Consider the following 18,014-nt stretch of genomic DNA (forward strand, 5'->3'; position numbering starts at 1 on the left):
ATAGATTCATGATTCGAATCATGTATTAAGCTTGATTCAAATCATACAATTCAATGGTTGCCAGAAAGTCTATGATTCGAGTCTTGCACAAACTGTGATTCGAGTCACATAGTTGCATATTCGAATCAGGTATAAACTGTGACTCGAATCACATATACTAGAATTTTCCTTTTCACCACTGCTTTCTTGGTTCTAATCACACACAAGAAATCTCAGTTTTTCAAGTTTTTCAAAATAGTTTGAGATTCAACTTCCCACGTGACTTGAATTTATATCACCTATGGTTCTTGTTTCCTTAACTAGGAAAATTAAGTTAAATCATCATGATCAAATCTCAAACATAACACTTGATTTATGCATGCTTAAAAACGAATTGATTTAAACTTGATTTAGAGATGTGCAATCATGAAGAAAACTCAATAAACAAAACAAATTTTTTAAAATTTGATTTAGAGATGTGCAATCATAGAAAATTCAATAAATGATAACAAACTTATGGTATAAACGGTCTATTACATCATAGTTTAAAAAAAAAATAAAAAACAAATTTTACCATATAAAAGGTGATTAGAAAAATATACTTCTATAAATTTTACAGAAATATATCTCCAAACTAATTTAAGGAAAAAAAATGTTATGATGTATATTGGGTGCGTACATAATTATAATTCCAAAATAGTGAAAGTCAATGTTGAATTTTTACATAGTGGCTCTTCAACACTAAAGCTATGTTGAGTTTTTACATAGTGACTCTTCAGCACAAAAAGTGGAAAGAGCAAACCCCTTCTAAATTTTTTTTTATAAAAATAATATCAATTGAACATCAAATATTGTTTCCCATTATACTCTTAACATAAAGTGATAATAGTTCTTATATATGAATATAAACTATTATAGTAAAAAGAACTAGAATAAATGGTAGATTATGAAATTCATAATACTGTTTATGAAATTCAAAATTTTAATTATATTTATCAATTGTTGTATCAAAACCTTAAATGCCAAACAAATGTGGAGAAGGAGAATGATGAATTAGGCATGACAACAAAGTTGGATGGATACGGTTTTCAACATTACCAGCCCCACACCCGTCTCTTTATACCAGAAACCGTATTTTTTTCATCAAAATAAATCTGGTCATGTGTTTTCAAATCTTTATATTTAATTTCTTCGTAGCATCAAAAATCGATAATTAAATTAAATAAAAATGTTCAACATAAATTAATCTTACAAATTATATTTTTGAAGTTCGATATATAATGAGACTAGTAAATAGAACACTAACTTCAATATGTAATAAGAGTAATAAATACAATAGTAACTTATTGATTTTGAGAAGGTCAAGCCCACGGGGCGGGGTGGGTATCGACACCCTTGCTCCTTCCCACTTCCCCATTTTCAAAGTTGGGTTTTCTCCGCCCCATCCCAATTAAACCGGTTTTCCGATTAAATTCAGGGCGGTGTCGGCATGTACGATCGGGTTGGATTTTAATGCCATAAGTAATAGGTTTTGTTTAAATAACAATACATAAATGAAGAGAGGTGATTGTAACTCATATGCCCTCAATAATGAAATGAACTAAATTTTGGAATGAACTAAATACAGAACAATGATTCTCGCCTATTCAATGAACTCAACACACCAAAATTTTCGACAATCTTTGGTTCCCCTGGTGCTGCCAACCATGTTGATCACGTTCCTGTAAGTTGATAGATAGATAAATGAAGTAGGAATAGCTTCAGGTACTCTTTTACATAAAACCATCATATCCATCTTCCCCATAGTATGTCTCATCATAATCATTTACTGGATACAAAGTATCATTGTATTCTCCATTCATATCATCCTCCACGTATTCGTCGGCCAATTCATAATCATCATTCTTTGTTTTGTGGTCTGACTTCAATTCCAAATTATCATCATCATCCTTTGAGGGTAACTCAAATCGTACTTTCTTTTGATTCTGTGGAGATGCCTGTTCATAACAATTTGTACCATAGAAGAAAGTGAGTATTAATGGTTTATTCTTCTCTTCAAAAGACAACTTTCATAACTGCAAAATGGTACTATAAACACAACTAGAAGTTGCTATACAACTTACAACTATACATACCGAACTATCGAGTAAATAAATATTGAGATAGCAAAAACAGGTAAAGGAGAGAATTACAGGTTCATCAAATAATTTCTTCAAAGAATCATAATTGACTTTGGAGCTGAGCTTCTGCAAATGATAGATGCCAAAAAGGTATCATTAATAATATAACCAACATTTTCAGAAGATTATAGTAGCGCAATCAACAAATCATATTTATTGTACAAAATGAAATATGTAACACAGATAACAAGTATGAATGTGGCGTCATCACATATGCAACACAAAAGAAAGATAAAAGCAACACTTAACCCTAACTTCCAAGAGTTATCTTCTTTATATTTGTGCAAACTCAAAAATGGCTATACCTCTCACTGTTGCACTTCCATTTCTTTAAAATAAAAAACTCGGGGGTGTGGGTGTCGTCAAGCATGGATAGAGTATAGGTGCACCAAAACAAGTGCTATTTTTTTTAATCATGTTGATATTTGAGTTATGAGTTAAGTGATAGAGGTACAGAAGTCCTACTTAAAAGACAATGGAGTCAAAGTTTTCTAGACAGTTTTAAACACCCAAACACATTTAGCACCAAAATTCGTTCATATAATCATCATTGAATTTCATAATTTAGACTAGGGACATAGATGGAATATGACTGAATATTTCATGAGCCTAATCTTATGAAAATTGAACTAGCCAAACAAGACCTATTCAAATAATGATCATAGGTTTCAGAAACTATTAGGAGACATTAAAAAAGACCTATTCAAATAAAGATCATATGTTTCAGAAACTATTAAAGACACATTAAAAAAGATTACTATTAGTAAAACTACATAGAAGGAGATAAAGACACTTCACTAGAAAATAAAATGTATCAAAACAAAAGAGTGGGCATCATAATGATTATTGAGTTTAATAAACATAAACAAATTGTTTCAATTTGTCTGTGTTCCTAATAAATACCTTTGTTTTCAACATTCGGCTCGTTGCCTCTACAGCAGATTTAGCAGGACCCAAACTTTTTGCCTCTAGAGCTCGTTTCTGCCTCATTTCCTACAAATAAGCAGAGTAATAATATTTTTAAAAGTTTTATGACTTCTATGCCAGGTCACAGTTTATGCAGCATAGAAGAAAAAATAATATACTAGAAAACGCACCGCTTTACCTATTGAGACACATTTTCAGATGCTCAATCATTATGTGATCATCATCGATTCAGTATATTTGTGACAGTCCTAGAGAAGATATTATTACAATCCAGCCTAACAGGGTGAATATTTGTTGGACATGGGTAAAGATAGGGAAAGGGCTGGTTATGAGAAAAATCTCAGAAGGAAAATTGTCAATCATTGAGAATATTAGTTCTTCTATCTAAACTAGTTGTATCGTTTCTACAAGGAGGTTACATCTCCATTTACTGTGACTTGTAAGTCGCTGTTGTATTGTAACTTTAGAGTATTCCCCTCTGTTAATTGTATAATTCAGTATTTACTCTATTGGGCAGGTTGTCCGGTTATTTAGTATAAGATTTGGTTGCCAGTAACCGGGAATGGCTATCTACGGAGGGGCTGACCAGAAAGTGAGTAAAACGTCCTAGAGTGTAGCTGTCAGGACATCAGCTATCAGGAGCAGTGATATGATAGGGACTTCGATATTATGGGGTGTCGAAGACCCACATCGAGTGAAGTATGAGATGTCTGGTGGAGTATTTAAGTGTAGTGTTTCTTCTGCCTTGATAGCTAGCTTTTAAGAGAAAGCTCCCCAAATGTTTGGAACTTACCAGTACTGTTTATGTAACAGACTAGAATACCAATAAACAAATAGTGCACAGGTAACTGTAAATTGCTCAGTAATAAGACTCTAGTAGTTTCATTTTACACACACAGGAGACACACCAGAAAACTAATTCCAAAGTTACCTTTCTAGATTTTGCCACAGCTTCAGCAGCTTCAGCAGCAAGCTCTCTTGCTGCACGAGATTCAGGAGAACAATTTTTTAATTCTTCCTCTAATTTTTTCAATTCAGCTGCTATAGCTGCTTCCTTGATAGCTTGTTCCTGTAAGAGAATGGAAGGTAGAGTGAGATCCAGTCCACATTAACTTTCTACACAAGCCAGACTCTGAAATAACAAGTCAGGGGAAGACACAATGCAAGCATGTAGAAAAAAAAATCTTCAGTACCTCAAGATACTCTCGATTATTAAATTCCCATATCTCTTTTTTGTAACGCTTTTCCTCCTCATTGTGAAGGTAGCCATCAACCTATGCAGCATACAAGGGATAGTCAGCACGATAGCAGGTCACACAACTTAACAGATAGCAAGTCACAAAATGACACAAGTACTTAAAATAATTGACAAATTGCAAAATTGTCAAGAACTTAATAAAAAATAGAAGATTACAATTTCCTAGGGATTTAAATCAAGCTACAAGAAGAATAAGATCTCAATATTGACTCAACATCCCGAATCTTCTAGAGAATAAAAAATAATAATAAATATTAAGGAAGACAAATACAAGAACAATAAATGGGATTATTTCTGTTAAAAGTTGGCTGTAAAATCAGGATTTGTTTCTAGACCCCTAACTCGTTCAACTAGGGATTTAAATCAAGCTACAAGAAGAATAAGATTTCAATATTGATTCAACATCCCGAATCTTCTAGAGAATAAAAAATAATGAAAAATATTAGGGAAGACGAGCACGAATGCAAGAACAAGAAATGGGAATATTGCTGTTAAAAGTCAGTTATAAAAGCAGGATTTGCTTCTAGATCCCTAACTCGATCGACTAGCAAGTAATAAAATTTTGCTATCAAGCAAAATTTTGAATACCATAAAAATTGAGGATTTAGAAAGACAGCAGCGACATCAAAATGCAGATTTAAATATCTAGTATCCAATGGTTTTCCCAAAAGAGTGGAAGGTATCGCAATAAATAACATGAAAGTCATCAAAACATTTTACAACTACTGCATGGATCAAACTACAACATAATTTTCTTTCATGAATCATCTCTACAAATAGAGCATTCATATCTAACTCTCTTTTGATCGTTTATTCGCATGGATTCGATCCTATGGCTAACATCTTCCTATACCTCCCTGTCATTTTGTATGATGGACTCGAGGTTTAGATTCCCATTAATGAAGTGGCCATATCTCATAGCCATAGTAGTAGCACCACCTAACAAAAAACCTCTCATAATATTTTTTCAATAACATTGAACAAAAAAAACAATTAGAAAATCTCAATCTTTTGTTTTCTAAAAGAAATCAAATTTAATGCAAGGGTATTTAGATTAACACTATGTTCATATGTTCAGATAGCCAAAAACAGAGAAAATTGGGATTAGGATGAGATTTGGGACTAAGGAATTTGGAAATTTTGGTTTAGCTTAAATGTGTACAAAAAAATTGATTTTTCTGAAAAGCTTTCAAAGAATATATACCAAAAGGCAGGAAAAGACCTTTTTACCCCCAAAAATAAGCTAACCCCGCACACACTTAACAAATATATATTTAGACACCCCCCAAGGCATAATCTATCTTCCGACATAGACTTACATTACTTTGTTCCATTTAGACCGTTTGAGAATATTCATATTTCACGTAGATTTTTCTATCAATTATAATGAACAAACATAGAAAATCAATGCTAACAGAAATCTTAAAATAGTCAATGATGAACAATATCAACATGGCTTAGGAAAGGCAATGCAGGAAGCATGGAACTTGTTAATCACCTCCTGGTCATCAATATCAGAGAGACTTTCTGATTCATCTTGAGTTTTTGCATTCATGTCACCTTCTATTTGTGACTTATCATGCTCAACGTCCTTAGTGGCCATATATCCTTCATCACCCCCTGAAAGAATTTCAAGCAAACTAGATTTAAAAATTGTAAGCTGAGAAATTATACTAGCCTTCATTGAGAGAAATAAAAGCACCCACCAATACTTTTAGGCTCAGAGGCAGCATGAAACTCTATTTGGCTCTCGTATGCACCATTTGAATCCTTTGCCAATTAATCAATAGTACAAACAAACAAAAAACCCGATATTTAAATTGTGTTAGTTGATGGTTCTTTGATGATGGGATTGGTGTTAGATGCTCATTTGCTCACATATGTGGTTTGATGCTCATTTGCTCACATATGTGGTTTGATACCTTAACATGTTCATGTAACTAACATGCTAAAATTTTATTCTAGCAGAAGATAAGTAGACAACGGGTTTACATATGTTCATGGTAGTAACAAGTCAATGTTAAAGTCCACTTACAGTAATATGACCTATAAAGCACTGACATAGATACGGAAACAAAGATATGACACCAACACTAACACACAGAAAATGATAATAATTTAAGAAACTACAAATGATTGAATGTAACCATGTGTGTTGGGTGTCGGACACAGACACGTGTCTAACACTCACGCCTTCAAGGCGTGTCGGACACCGACACGTGTCAAACACTCACGCCTTCATAGCACTTGGTACTCACTTTATCAAGGGAACATTCATCTAAGACTATAGTACCTACAAATCTTATTAGTACTTGAAAAGGTATGAGCATATCTGAAGTTTGTGCCTTTGTGATGCAGACAAAAGAAAATTCATACTGCCATAAACACTAGTTGTACTTACATCATCCAATTTATTAGCATTTTCCTCAGAATGTGACTTTATCATTCTATCCCTCTCAGCACGCTGGAATGCAGGAGGATCTAAACCACCATCAAGTCCACCAGAGAGTGTATCAAACTGTAATAATCAGTAGAACAATAAATGGTAAGAGTGAGTAGTTAAGAAAAAGACATAAGTAATGCATGCGGAAGAGATTACTCACATCCCTGTAACATGCTTCACATAATCCAAGTGCAAAATAGGGCATTCCACTACCCTTGTGTTCACACAGTAGTTCTTGATCCTCTGAATTACATTTGTTCAGTTCACCATTTGGTATTTTAATTGGAGTTTTTTCATGCTCTTTTGCCATTGCATTCAACTCATCAATCTGTAACCATAACATTTTGATGAAATTTATCTTTTAAAACATTTAAAACGAATAGAAGTGAAAAAGAAAAAGAAAAAGAAAGAGGCCATAAACTGAATTACAACACATCAAAACTGAATTGAACATAAATGTCTTCTATTTTCAGCTCAAAAAAGGTGAACTTGAGGTCTAAGATAGATATGTACAATGAGCTTTACAATTAGCAGCATTTAGGATTTAAGGTTTAAGATAGATATGTACAACGGGCTTTACACTTAGCAGCTAACACGCACTCGGTAAACTTAAAATGTTCATTAATCAAATCTTGGAGCACTAAAAATCTGAAGATGCATCAAAGTTTACAAACATTCAAACTTCAGATATTTAAGGTTTGTGGCAAGAGCATCAATTGTGAGGTACAACATATTTTCGAAAGCTATTTAAAGGAATAAAACATTGAGTGTAATGGTAAATAGTCTTTTATCCAATGAGAGTTCATCATAGTGTTTTGGTATAGACCGAGTATCCTCTGCGTGCAACTGCAGAGATTATCGAGCAGAAGAGAACCACAATAGGGTGGCAGCAAAATTCTCCCTCAAGAGATTAACATTGTTGCATGCCCAGGGTCGGGTTCAAGCTCAGGGCCTGGTCCAAACCCAGGACCTCTGGTTAAACTGGAAGAGACTGAATCCAAAAAACTGTAGCACAAAAATATTAAGAGCTTAATGCCCTTTCATGAATGGATTTGGAACATCTGAACAAAAACAAGATATGCTTATGCTCATTCAGATTACTCAGATAACCATGACCTCATCTGTGTAACACATTACTTATGAAAAAGAAAAGCATTGTAACATTATTAAATAACTAACAAATCACTTTATTCATTATTGACTTTGATTTTTTTTAAAAGGGTTGAGTAAAATTTACATGCACCATTTTAGAAGCAGAGAAAGAAAAAAGGATGCATAAAATGTTGAATAACAATTATATTTATAAGTCACAACAACAGGACATAAGGTACAACAGAGCAATATACAGAACATACATCAATTCGTAGAACTTATTTCAAGCTAATAATTTGTCTGGCACGATACCATCATAAAACTAGCATTTAAAAAAAAAAAACCAGGTATAAGAAACATACTGTCAGACTGGAGGACTCTGTATTCTCAAACTCTACCAGCCGCTTGGTCAATGTTGCTTCACATACATGGACGATTCTTAGCTGCATTGCAAATTAGCAAATCCATTCAAGCATTATACAAGACAAGTAGAGTATTTTTTTTTAAAATCTAAAATTCTATTTTTTTTCACTATTCTGCTACGTCTGCTAGCAAAAACTGAAATAGCGTAATAGTAAAAACTAAGATGGTGTCCGTAAATCCTAGCCCAACTGGCAGAAACCGAGATTGATAGGTTGGACGTCATCACCAGGGATCGAACCCTAGTGAAATCCATAATCACCTTCCAATTACAATCCATGTGATCTCTATATTAATCACTTTGCAATTACAGATCCATGTGATCTCTATATAAATACCTCATCACGTGAAATCAGATTTATCGTTTATCATGTAATTCTCACAACATAATTATTGCATTTTTTATCATTTTCCCTCACTTCCTTACTGTATGACTTTCAAATAAAGCCTTTGTAGAAAATGAGAGCAAAGGAGAAAAGAAACTTAAATGATGTGCAACAACCCAAGCATTGACGGGTCTGCATTGACGGGACCCTATCAGCAAAGAGTAGTAATAAAATTAAGAACAAGGCAGAAACTGAAACCTTAACTTACAATATCTGACTTAGAGCATGTAAACCCATGTGCAAGAGCAGACATGTATAATGCTGCACCGCATAATCCGCTAGGCTTCCTCCCTGTCTGTTTTTCGAACATTAGCAATATCATCATGACACAAAGAACGAACAATCATCCTTTCCCAAAAGCAATAAGAGCTAAGAAAAATGCTAGATCAACATCAAGTTACCTGCATCCAGTCACGTTTCATGCTGGCAATAATATTCAGTGCAGTTTCAGAGACAGGCACATTCCTTTGCTTTAACAAATCTACATGAAAATCAATCTAATTATGTTTTTTACTCGAGAGAAAATTTTGAATGAGAGAAAATGAAAGATATATATATGATGGAACCTTGTGTCTCAACTACACCAGAGTTCTATCATATAGACTCGGGAGTAAATCAATATACAATCAGCAGCTTCAATTACTAGAGAATATGCTAGAATATATTTACAGAATATTCCTATACTTATATATCAACATTTCCCCCCAAGCAGAAGCATATCAATCAAATGCATCAAATTTGCTATACACATATTCTAGGACCTCGGGGTGATTTTGTGAAAACATCCACCAATTGATCATTGGAATTGACAAAACCTGGGACATTGTCACCTGACTCAATATTCTCTCCGACAAAATGACAGTTTATCTCAATATGCTTGGTCATCTAATGAAAAACTGGATTTTAGGTCATATGTAATGCGGCTTGATTATCTAGTGTCATTGGTATTGCCTTTTCAAATTGTAGCTTGTTAAGTAACTATTTCAACCAAATGAACTCACATGTTACTAATGTCATAGTCCTGGATTCTGCCTCAGCGTTGGATCTTGCAAACTATATTTCGTTTTTTACTTTTCCAAGACACCAAATTTTCTCCAACTATTTGATCATGTCATCTATCTTCATAAATTAGACCACCTTTGACGCATTTCAGAATCTAGGTTACAGCATCTAAGTGTTCTTTCTTGACAAGGAGAATTTAAGAACTGACTTACCACACTAACTGCAAAGGAAATGTCTAGACAAATGACTGTGAGATAGTTCAATTTCACAACTAATCTTCTATAACTCCCGAATCTGATAGAGGTTCCCTCTTATTAGGTAGAAATTTGACATTGGTAGATATAACAGTAAAATAACAGTGAATAAATTGGGAATATACTGATATGAATATTCAGGTGAGAGATGACTCTCTACAACTGACCTTTATGACCCTTTAGAGAATAATTCTCTTCCCTTTCTCTAACAAAAAGCTTCTAGAATGTCCCCCTTATTCCCTCGCTCACTTCTTATAACCCACTATCCATAACAAACTACCAGCTATGCATTACCCTTAACTGTATCTTTCTCTCCCCTCTTTTTCTTCCTCGCATACACTCTGTAACATCTCATCATTTGGCCCAAAGGTAATTGGGGTCCTATCACACACCCAATTGAGATTTAATTTCATGATAAAATTGCTCAAAAATAGATAAAAAGTCAGGTCTACTTTTCATTAAAAATAATCATGTGCAAATTTGAAACTTAAGATTCAAGTTGGGGGTGTTGGTTGTAAATAAGACATCTATGACCCAACTTAGGGGGGGGGGGGGGGGGGGGGGGGGGGTCTGACCTGCACCCACTAAGGGAAATTTTTGCAGCTTTTAATAAGAGACAGCAATACAACTTTTATAGTTGTATTATATGAATACATTTATTCTTATTTACACAACCATATTATATTTCCTTGTAAATATAAGTTAATTTGAGTTAATTAGTTTTCTTAATTACTTGTACTCCCTAGGCCATTTATATCCTATTATATTCTGTATGAATTCAATAGGATATACAGAATTTTAAAAACATATTTTCCTTCAGCATCATATTTTTATCATTTGTTCAAGAAGCATTGAAAGATTTAAAAAATTGGTTTCAAGCTATGGATGAGAAAATGAAAGCACTTGAGAGAGATGAGACTTGGAAGATTTTGAGAGGCAGAAGACAAGAAAGTCGTTGGATGCGGGTAAATCTATGACAATCAATTATAACTTAGATGGCACTCTTGATTTACACAGGGCTGGACTAATGGTGAAGAGGATACACTCAGACTCAGACATACGAAGGAGACATTTGCTTCTGTGGAAAAAAATGAATACTATTTGAATGCTACTACCTCTTGTTGGCCAAATCAAGTGGGAACAATGCCAGCTTGAGGTCAAAAATGTGTTTTTGCATGGAGACCTAGAGGAGGAGGTGAATGTGGAATAGCGTTCAGAAATTGACTTACTACGCTACGGTAGATATAACATCAGGTCAAGTCACTGTAAGGTAATTAAGTTTTTCAACAAGACATCAGTGTTATCAAATTTCCCCGTCATGGCCGCTACGGCGGATATACGTGGAGGTTTTTGGGCTTTCCACAATGGTAAATGCCGGCGGCTATTGCGGGTTTTTCCGCAATAATGATGCCGCAAAGTGGCTGGTATGGCGGGATTTTGGCTCTCCGCCATGGACCGCCATCGATAATATTGCAAGATATTGACACCCACCATAGGAGTATCACTTGGTCGTTAATCAAGCATGTTGAATTTGTCAGGTATATCAATAGCATAGGAGTATCATTAAGGCTTGGTTCCCCAACCTAGTAGTACCTTCATATTGAGATTCATAGGAGTATCACTTGCTAGTGTTACTTTGGCTTATGGATCGCAAACCAAATGTAAAGGCATTGGCACTAGATTGCATGGGCCCGCACACAGAGAAGTTTGTGCGGTGTGGTGCTTGAGTTATGGAGAGAAAGGCATCGTTGTACTCGCGCATTGAGGGGGAAAAGGTCGCAAGGATTGAACCATTACTTATACCATTTAATTTTCTTAATTTTTATCTCTAATTAGACTGCACAGGGATGTATTTATATTGTATCTATAATAAATACACATTAATGCAATTGCTAATTCCAGTCCATTTTCTTAATTTTTATCTCTAATTAGACTGCACAGGGATGTATTTATATTGTATCTATAATAAATACACATTAATGCAATTGCTAATTCCAAATCCCGTTAGCAACTAATTTGGGATGGTAAAACAATTTATAATTTACATGAGACTAATTCTAACAATTTGTATAGATTGTAATCAGTCTGTTAATTTGGCTCATTAAGTATAGTATAGTCTACTTAAACAGTTTAGAGATTGTATTCTAATCACTTCTGAAATAATATTCAGAAAATTACTCTCTAATTATATACACACTATTGACAACATTATGCAAATCATATTTTAATGGTATGACTAAACGAATAAAACTTAAAAAAGGTACTTACTATTTGTAAATTTGTAAATAAAAAGACTGGGGTCAACAAGCTTTTGAACAATCGGATGATTTTCAAGCCTTAACACTTTACAAAGCTGCAAAAAAACTGCGCCGAGCACATAACTGCATGACAGACATTGAAGAGAACAAATAAAACATTAAAAACACAAAAGTTGAAATCAGCCAAGATAAAAATAGTATTAATGCATACTCACACATTTGTCGTTAAAGAATTTGAAAAATCAATAAGAAGGTATGGCTTATTTTTATCCCTGCAAGAAATATAATTTTAGCATTAAAATGAATGTCAATAATTTAGAGATGGTAAGATTAGTCATTTGATGATATCATCATTGAATAAAAAAAGTCCCATTAAGCAAATGCTGCATTTGAAGTTAAGAGCCACATTCACAAAACACTACCGACCATCATTTACTACTCACTAACTAATCATTTCACTAATAAATATCCTTGGCAAAAATTTGCTAACTAACAATGTTTTTCAGTTTGTAATCGTCATCCCAAAGCAGTCCATTGTAAATAAAAACGTGTCTTTATTCAAAAAACACACAATTCAACATTTATGCTTTCCCTCAACGATGAAGAGTGTAGGAACAATCAGATTTTGGTGAAATCAGGTGGAATCGTACAAGTTAATCACAGAATCGTATAATTTGCAATTTCTGTTTGAGTTTCTATGATTCATGTCTGGGCACTACGACGACAGTGGGGCACACTAGGGTAACAGAAACAACCTGCTTCATTCACGCCAAATGAGAAAGACGACTTTTTCTCTATTTACGAGTTAAAAACAGCTGTTTTGATCACGGGTTCATTTTTAAAAATAGGGTTTTAGGGGTTAATTAAAACATTGCCTCTATCCATATTTTGATACATAGCTTCTATATTAAAGTATAAGCAACACTTCAGTACCTTATGCGCAGGCTTTTTTCTGTGTCGACCTCTCGACTGCATCTTTGAATGACTTTATTTATTGACCTATGTTTATAACTTACTTATGTTTAAAAATAAGATTTTAGGGGTTAAATAAAACATGTGCCCATCTTTGAATGACTTTATTTGTTAACTTATGTTTAAAAATACGGTTTTAGGGGTTAATTAAAAGATGTTCCTCTATTCATATTTTTTTACATAGTCTAAATATAAAAATACAAGCAATACTTCTGTACCTTATGTGCGGGCTTTTCTATGCTTCTACCTTTTGACAGCATCTTTAAATGACTTTATTTATTAACTTATTTATGTTTATAATTTACTTATATTTATGAATTTAAATTTGTGTAAGTATTTGAAGTCTGATCTAAGGTTTTCTTTATTTTGTTTGTACTATTTTATATGAATTTAACTACCTTGGTTGAGAATCCCACAATGACTAGAAATATATTTTAGATAACCTTTATAAGGTATGGGTAGTCTTATCCCATCAGGCTGATTTTGTGGGGTCGAGTTAGGCCTAAAGCTAAAATTTTAAGATGCTAACAGAGTTTGTTATCGATATGTTACTAAGCCAAGAGATTTGCTATTCCATCCGCATTAGTGCATACTTAAAAACTTTTATTTAACTACCAAATGAAAAATGAATGTAAAACTTTAGAAGTACTTCTTAGTGCAACCTGCAAAGTAAAGAAATCTTACCGGTATGCAAGATAGAGGCAAGAAGCTTGTACTTGTTCTGATCTACGTCCCTTTGTAAAATTTTTCTCTAGTGCTATCTTCACTAGGCATACGGGAATTCAATAAATAAATAAAGGTCTTTGCATGAATGTATACTAAAAGAAGCCAACTCTAACAGCAATGAAGTTCAAAAAATAACATACTGTATAAAAGGCCAAAGCTTCCTCAACTATACTATTATCTTCCACTCCAAGGCCGACACTTAGATTTTTCATAAAATCTCTAGCTGCAATTCCAGAGAAAATTGACACATTATAAACAATATTACATTATTAAATGTAGAGGTATTTATATTACATTATTAAATGTAAAGGTATTGCCGTAGTATAGTATAACTAAATGTAATATGAATGCTGTATTTGTGTCCCCTATGCTTGTGAAATGCTTACATCACAGCCTGCTAGGTTAAGTAATTTATATCACCTCAAGTCACTCTGATCTGGTTGTGACAGCATTTATAAGTAAGACCTTCTCGAAACAAAAAAAAAAAAAAAATTGTAATGATAAATTGAAAATCCTAATAAAAACAGAATCAGTTTCTATGATTATGTTCAATTTTTCTGTCTCTCGTCCTCTAAGAAAAGACACAATAGGAACAACCAAACCTTCTAAGAATTAGTTTCTATGACTGTTCAGTCTTTCTGTCTCGTCTTCTAAGAAAAGACACAGCAACAACAACCAAGCCTTATCACAGTGGGGTCATCTACATGGATCAAACTTCACCTTAATGTTTTATCAAACCATGTTTTTATTATCCAACTCATTAATCTCGCGATCTTTCTTAATAGTTTCGCTAATAGTTTTTATAGGTTTTTCTCTACCTCTAGTTGTTGGACTACCCTCCTTCTAATCTTCTCTCATTATTACGATCTTCTCTCATTATTATGGAATCCGTAGATCTTCTAACAAAAGACAAATATTATAGTATCATTTCTTATTTTGTATAAGCACTAGTAACACAATTGTTCACAGTTCATTTTTATACCTTCACATATGTTTTCACATAATTCTCATCAGCAGCTCATACTAACAATGACATTTGCAGTAATTCGTATGTTTAAAATATATTTTACTTTCCGTATCTCGGTATAAACTTCAAACATCGCAATTCATTATTATAACAAACTGAATAAAACAAATAGGTACATATATAACAGAATTCAAAATATGAAGACTAACACAATAACTCATTCAATAGCTATGTACAGGGAATCATAAACAAATAGGTACATAAATAACAGAATTCAAAATATGAAGACTAACACAATAACCCATTCAATAGTTATGTACAAGGAATCATAGGTCGAATGAAAACAACATGTTATATTATGCAGTAAAAAGTATTATGACAAATACATTTAACTGCACTCATGTTGTAAATTACCAATGATGCATAACAAGTAATACCTTTATCTAAAGTCCTTGCACGTGATTCGGAAATTCCAACACGAACCCCATTTACAAAATTGCCTGATAATTGGCTCTATACAAAACAAACAAATAAGTAAATTAAGGGATGCAATGATATCAACTAAAGCAATAGTCTGTAAAAATAGGCATGGGAAAACAAAATTGACCATTATAGACACTAAACTCATATTTATCTCTAGAAAACCCTAGCATTCCAATTTAATCATTCAAAACTGTCTTTTAAAATATTTTAAAAAAAATCTCTAGAGAGAACAGAATTTGCAACAACACTTCTATTTCCAAAACGTTCATTTTTTATTGGATATTTTGTACCCATGCCCCTTGCCAATAAATGGATTTCAACCATTAATTAATTGCTAATAGTATTAATACACTTCATAGAAAAATAACTTCTATAATGGAATGAAATGGAATAAAGACCTCCACACCATCAACAATGAAATAGAAAAGTTTCCATTCCCTTTCGTAGCAAACAGAAATGCCCAAGAATTATACAACTTTTTTGCTTTAAGCCCGTGATCTGAAGCAAGCTTAAGCCTCGCCATTAAAGACAACAACCTATAGGAGGATCTTCGTTGGAACATGAAATTATTGTGGCACCCCTCAAATACATACATATATTTTGGCACCTAAGAGTTTTGCTGGGTTCTAGTACCAGTAAACTAAATTACTTTAAAATTTAAATTTATTATAAAATCTTTAAATATAAAAAATATGTCATTAATTAATTGGATGTTGAATACATACCCAACAAAACTTTAGGTGCTGGAGTGTTCACCTTTTCTTTTTAATATATTTGAGGAAAGAAAGTCAGTGGATGAGTCAATTTCCTTTTCTATTTTATTACTTTGCCAGTTCCTCCGCCGTTTGACGGAGGGTCTTTTGTCCCACTGTCCTAACCTCAAATAGATAATAACAACAACAAAAAATTGGATCATGTTGTTCCTCCTTTTCTCAGTCTAATTCACCTGCCACTCCTCCTAACATTTTGGGCAAGACCCGCCACTTGAACAATCTTACTTCACATACTATCACATCCCTTAAAATCCCCCGCGAAGAAAAAAAAATTGGTAAAGGAAATTGGTGGAACATTAAGGTACAAAGTGGAATGAAGTCATTGAACTCTATATAAGGTCCTGTTTGGATAAACAGCTTATTTGCAGCTTATGAATAAGCTTGCATAAGCTATTTTTATAACAAAAAATAAAATAAATTTAAATTGTTTTTATATATATTTTTAGTTCTTTTCATTAGTTATCTTGAAGAATTTATAAAAATAAGTTCAAAAATATTTATGAAAAATGTCATAAGCTGTTTTGATTAAGTTTCCCAAACAGTGTCACAAAACTGATGGCAGTAGATAAGCTCAAATAAGCTCATCCAAACAGGCCCTAAATTCGTTGAACTTATAATCTCCAAAATAATGGTACCCTCATCATTCCATGGCTTACCAAAAATCAAAACAAGGCCCTAAATGTAAACTAAAAAATATTAAATATAGGTATGGTAAGGAATGGAATGAAGTTCATTCAATTAATTCCATCCAATCTAAATAACAATTGTCCAATCAATTGTAACCTATATCACTACATTGCTTACCTTAAATCCAAACAAGTCCTAAAACTTATATTTAACAATCCAATTATAAGAATTTAATTTTCGTGTGTGAGCAGTGTAAACAACTAATAGCTTCAAAAACATCACAATCATTCATATGTATGATTTTATAAGTGATTATGATAAAATTTAAACACTTCGAATGATCTTATTGATAGTGTAAAAGCCCTGATTTATCATTACCTTTCCACCAGCAGTTTTCACAAAAGTTGCCTCCTGAGAAAAATAGTAATCTTCCAACACCTTCCCACAGTCCTCACAACATCTAACAACATTCAAATAACAATTAACTTATCAATAATCCAATTCAACAATAATATACAAAAGAAAATAAAAAATTCAAACCAGGGACAAAATAAAAATATAAAAAGTATTAAAGTTTACTCACAAGACACTATCGTCGATTCGCTGTCCATGAACGTTTCTGACACAGTGATCACAGTACACCATCTTGCTTCACTGCGTTACCGGCTGAATCAGCTAAATCGGGTCGAAATTGTAATGGAGTGAGGAAGAAGATGATTGAGTAGAAAGGGGTTTTAGGGTTTAATCAGATTTTGGATTATATATATATAGACGTGCGGCGGTGTAGCGAAAGTAGGAAAATTAAAACTCCATGTTAGCGTGTGTGCGTCAGTTATTAATTAAACCTTGCGGTTAACGCTCCCACCATTTGTAACTAAAAAAATCGTCGCTTTTATCATAACGGTCACAAAATTTTGCAGTAAAAGAATCTGGATATAACTAGCAACAATATACCCTAGAGTTAATTAATTATTTAGTTAACTAGTAACTAACCCGTGCGTACGCACGGGTTCTGGTCTGGTATGCGCATTTGCTAACATAATATATTTATTTTAAATAAAAAATTAAAAAAGAAAAAATATTTAAATCAATAATATATTTTTCCCGTATACAAATATTATTTATGTTTAGGTATCATTTACAAAATATATGGATCAATAGTAAATAATTTTCGTATATAAAAATATTTAAAGCAATGATAGATTTTATTTCCGTATAAAATTTTTGAATCATAAATACCATTTTTCGTATATAAAAATATTTAGAT

General features: G+C 33.1%; 1 protein-coding gene across 3 annotated transcripts; it reads right to left on the reverse strand.

Annotated features, from left to right (window-relative positions):
* Positions 1 to 1,271: 1,271 nt before the first annotated feature.
* Positions 1,272 to 17,660, reverse strand: LOC131661332 (uncharacterized). 3 transcript variants are annotated; one of them, XM_058930840.1, is made up of 19 exons: positions 17,331 to 17,660; positions 17,126 to 17,207; positions 15,302 to 15,377; positions 14,038 to 14,120; positions 13,856 to 13,932; positions 12,415 to 12,471; positions 12,210 to 12,322; positions 9,087 to 9,166; positions 8,894 to 8,980; positions 8,242 to 8,322; positions 6,948 to 7,115; positions 6,746 to 6,862; positions 6,051 to 6,123; positions 5,843 to 5,964; positions 4,280 to 4,360; positions 4,018 to 4,155; positions 3,063 to 3,152; positions 2,172 to 2,225; positions 1,272 to 1,976 (listed from the first exon to the last, which is right to left on the reverse strand). In XM_058930840.1, exons 1-19 carry the CDS (start codon positions 17,390 to 17,392, stop codon positions 1,752 to 1,754), a joined length of 1,866 nt encoding a protein of 621 aa, XP_058786823.1. In that variant the 5' UTR covers positions 17,393 to 17,660; the 3' UTR covers positions 1,272 to 1,751. The 3 variants fall into 3 exon arrangements, with proteins under 3 accessions (XP_058786823.1, XP_058786824.1, XP_058786825.1); XM_058930841.1 differs by having other exon boundaries at positions 6,051 to 6,114; positions 17,331 to 17,659; XM_058930842.1 differs by lacking the exons at positions 17,126 to 17,207; positions 17,331 to 17,660 and having other exon boundaries at positions 13,856 to 13,937; positions 15,302 to 15,358.
* Between the last annotated feature and the right edge of the window lie 354 nt (positions 17,661 to 18,014).

This window comes from Vicia villosa, linkage group LG3 (genome assembly GCF_029867415.1).
Source record: "Vicia villosa cultivar HV-30 ecotype Madison, WI linkage group LG3, Vvil1.0, whole genome shotgun sequence".
NCBI lineage: Eukaryota > Viridiplantae > Streptophyta > Magnoliopsida > Fabales > Fabaceae > Vicia > Vicia villosa.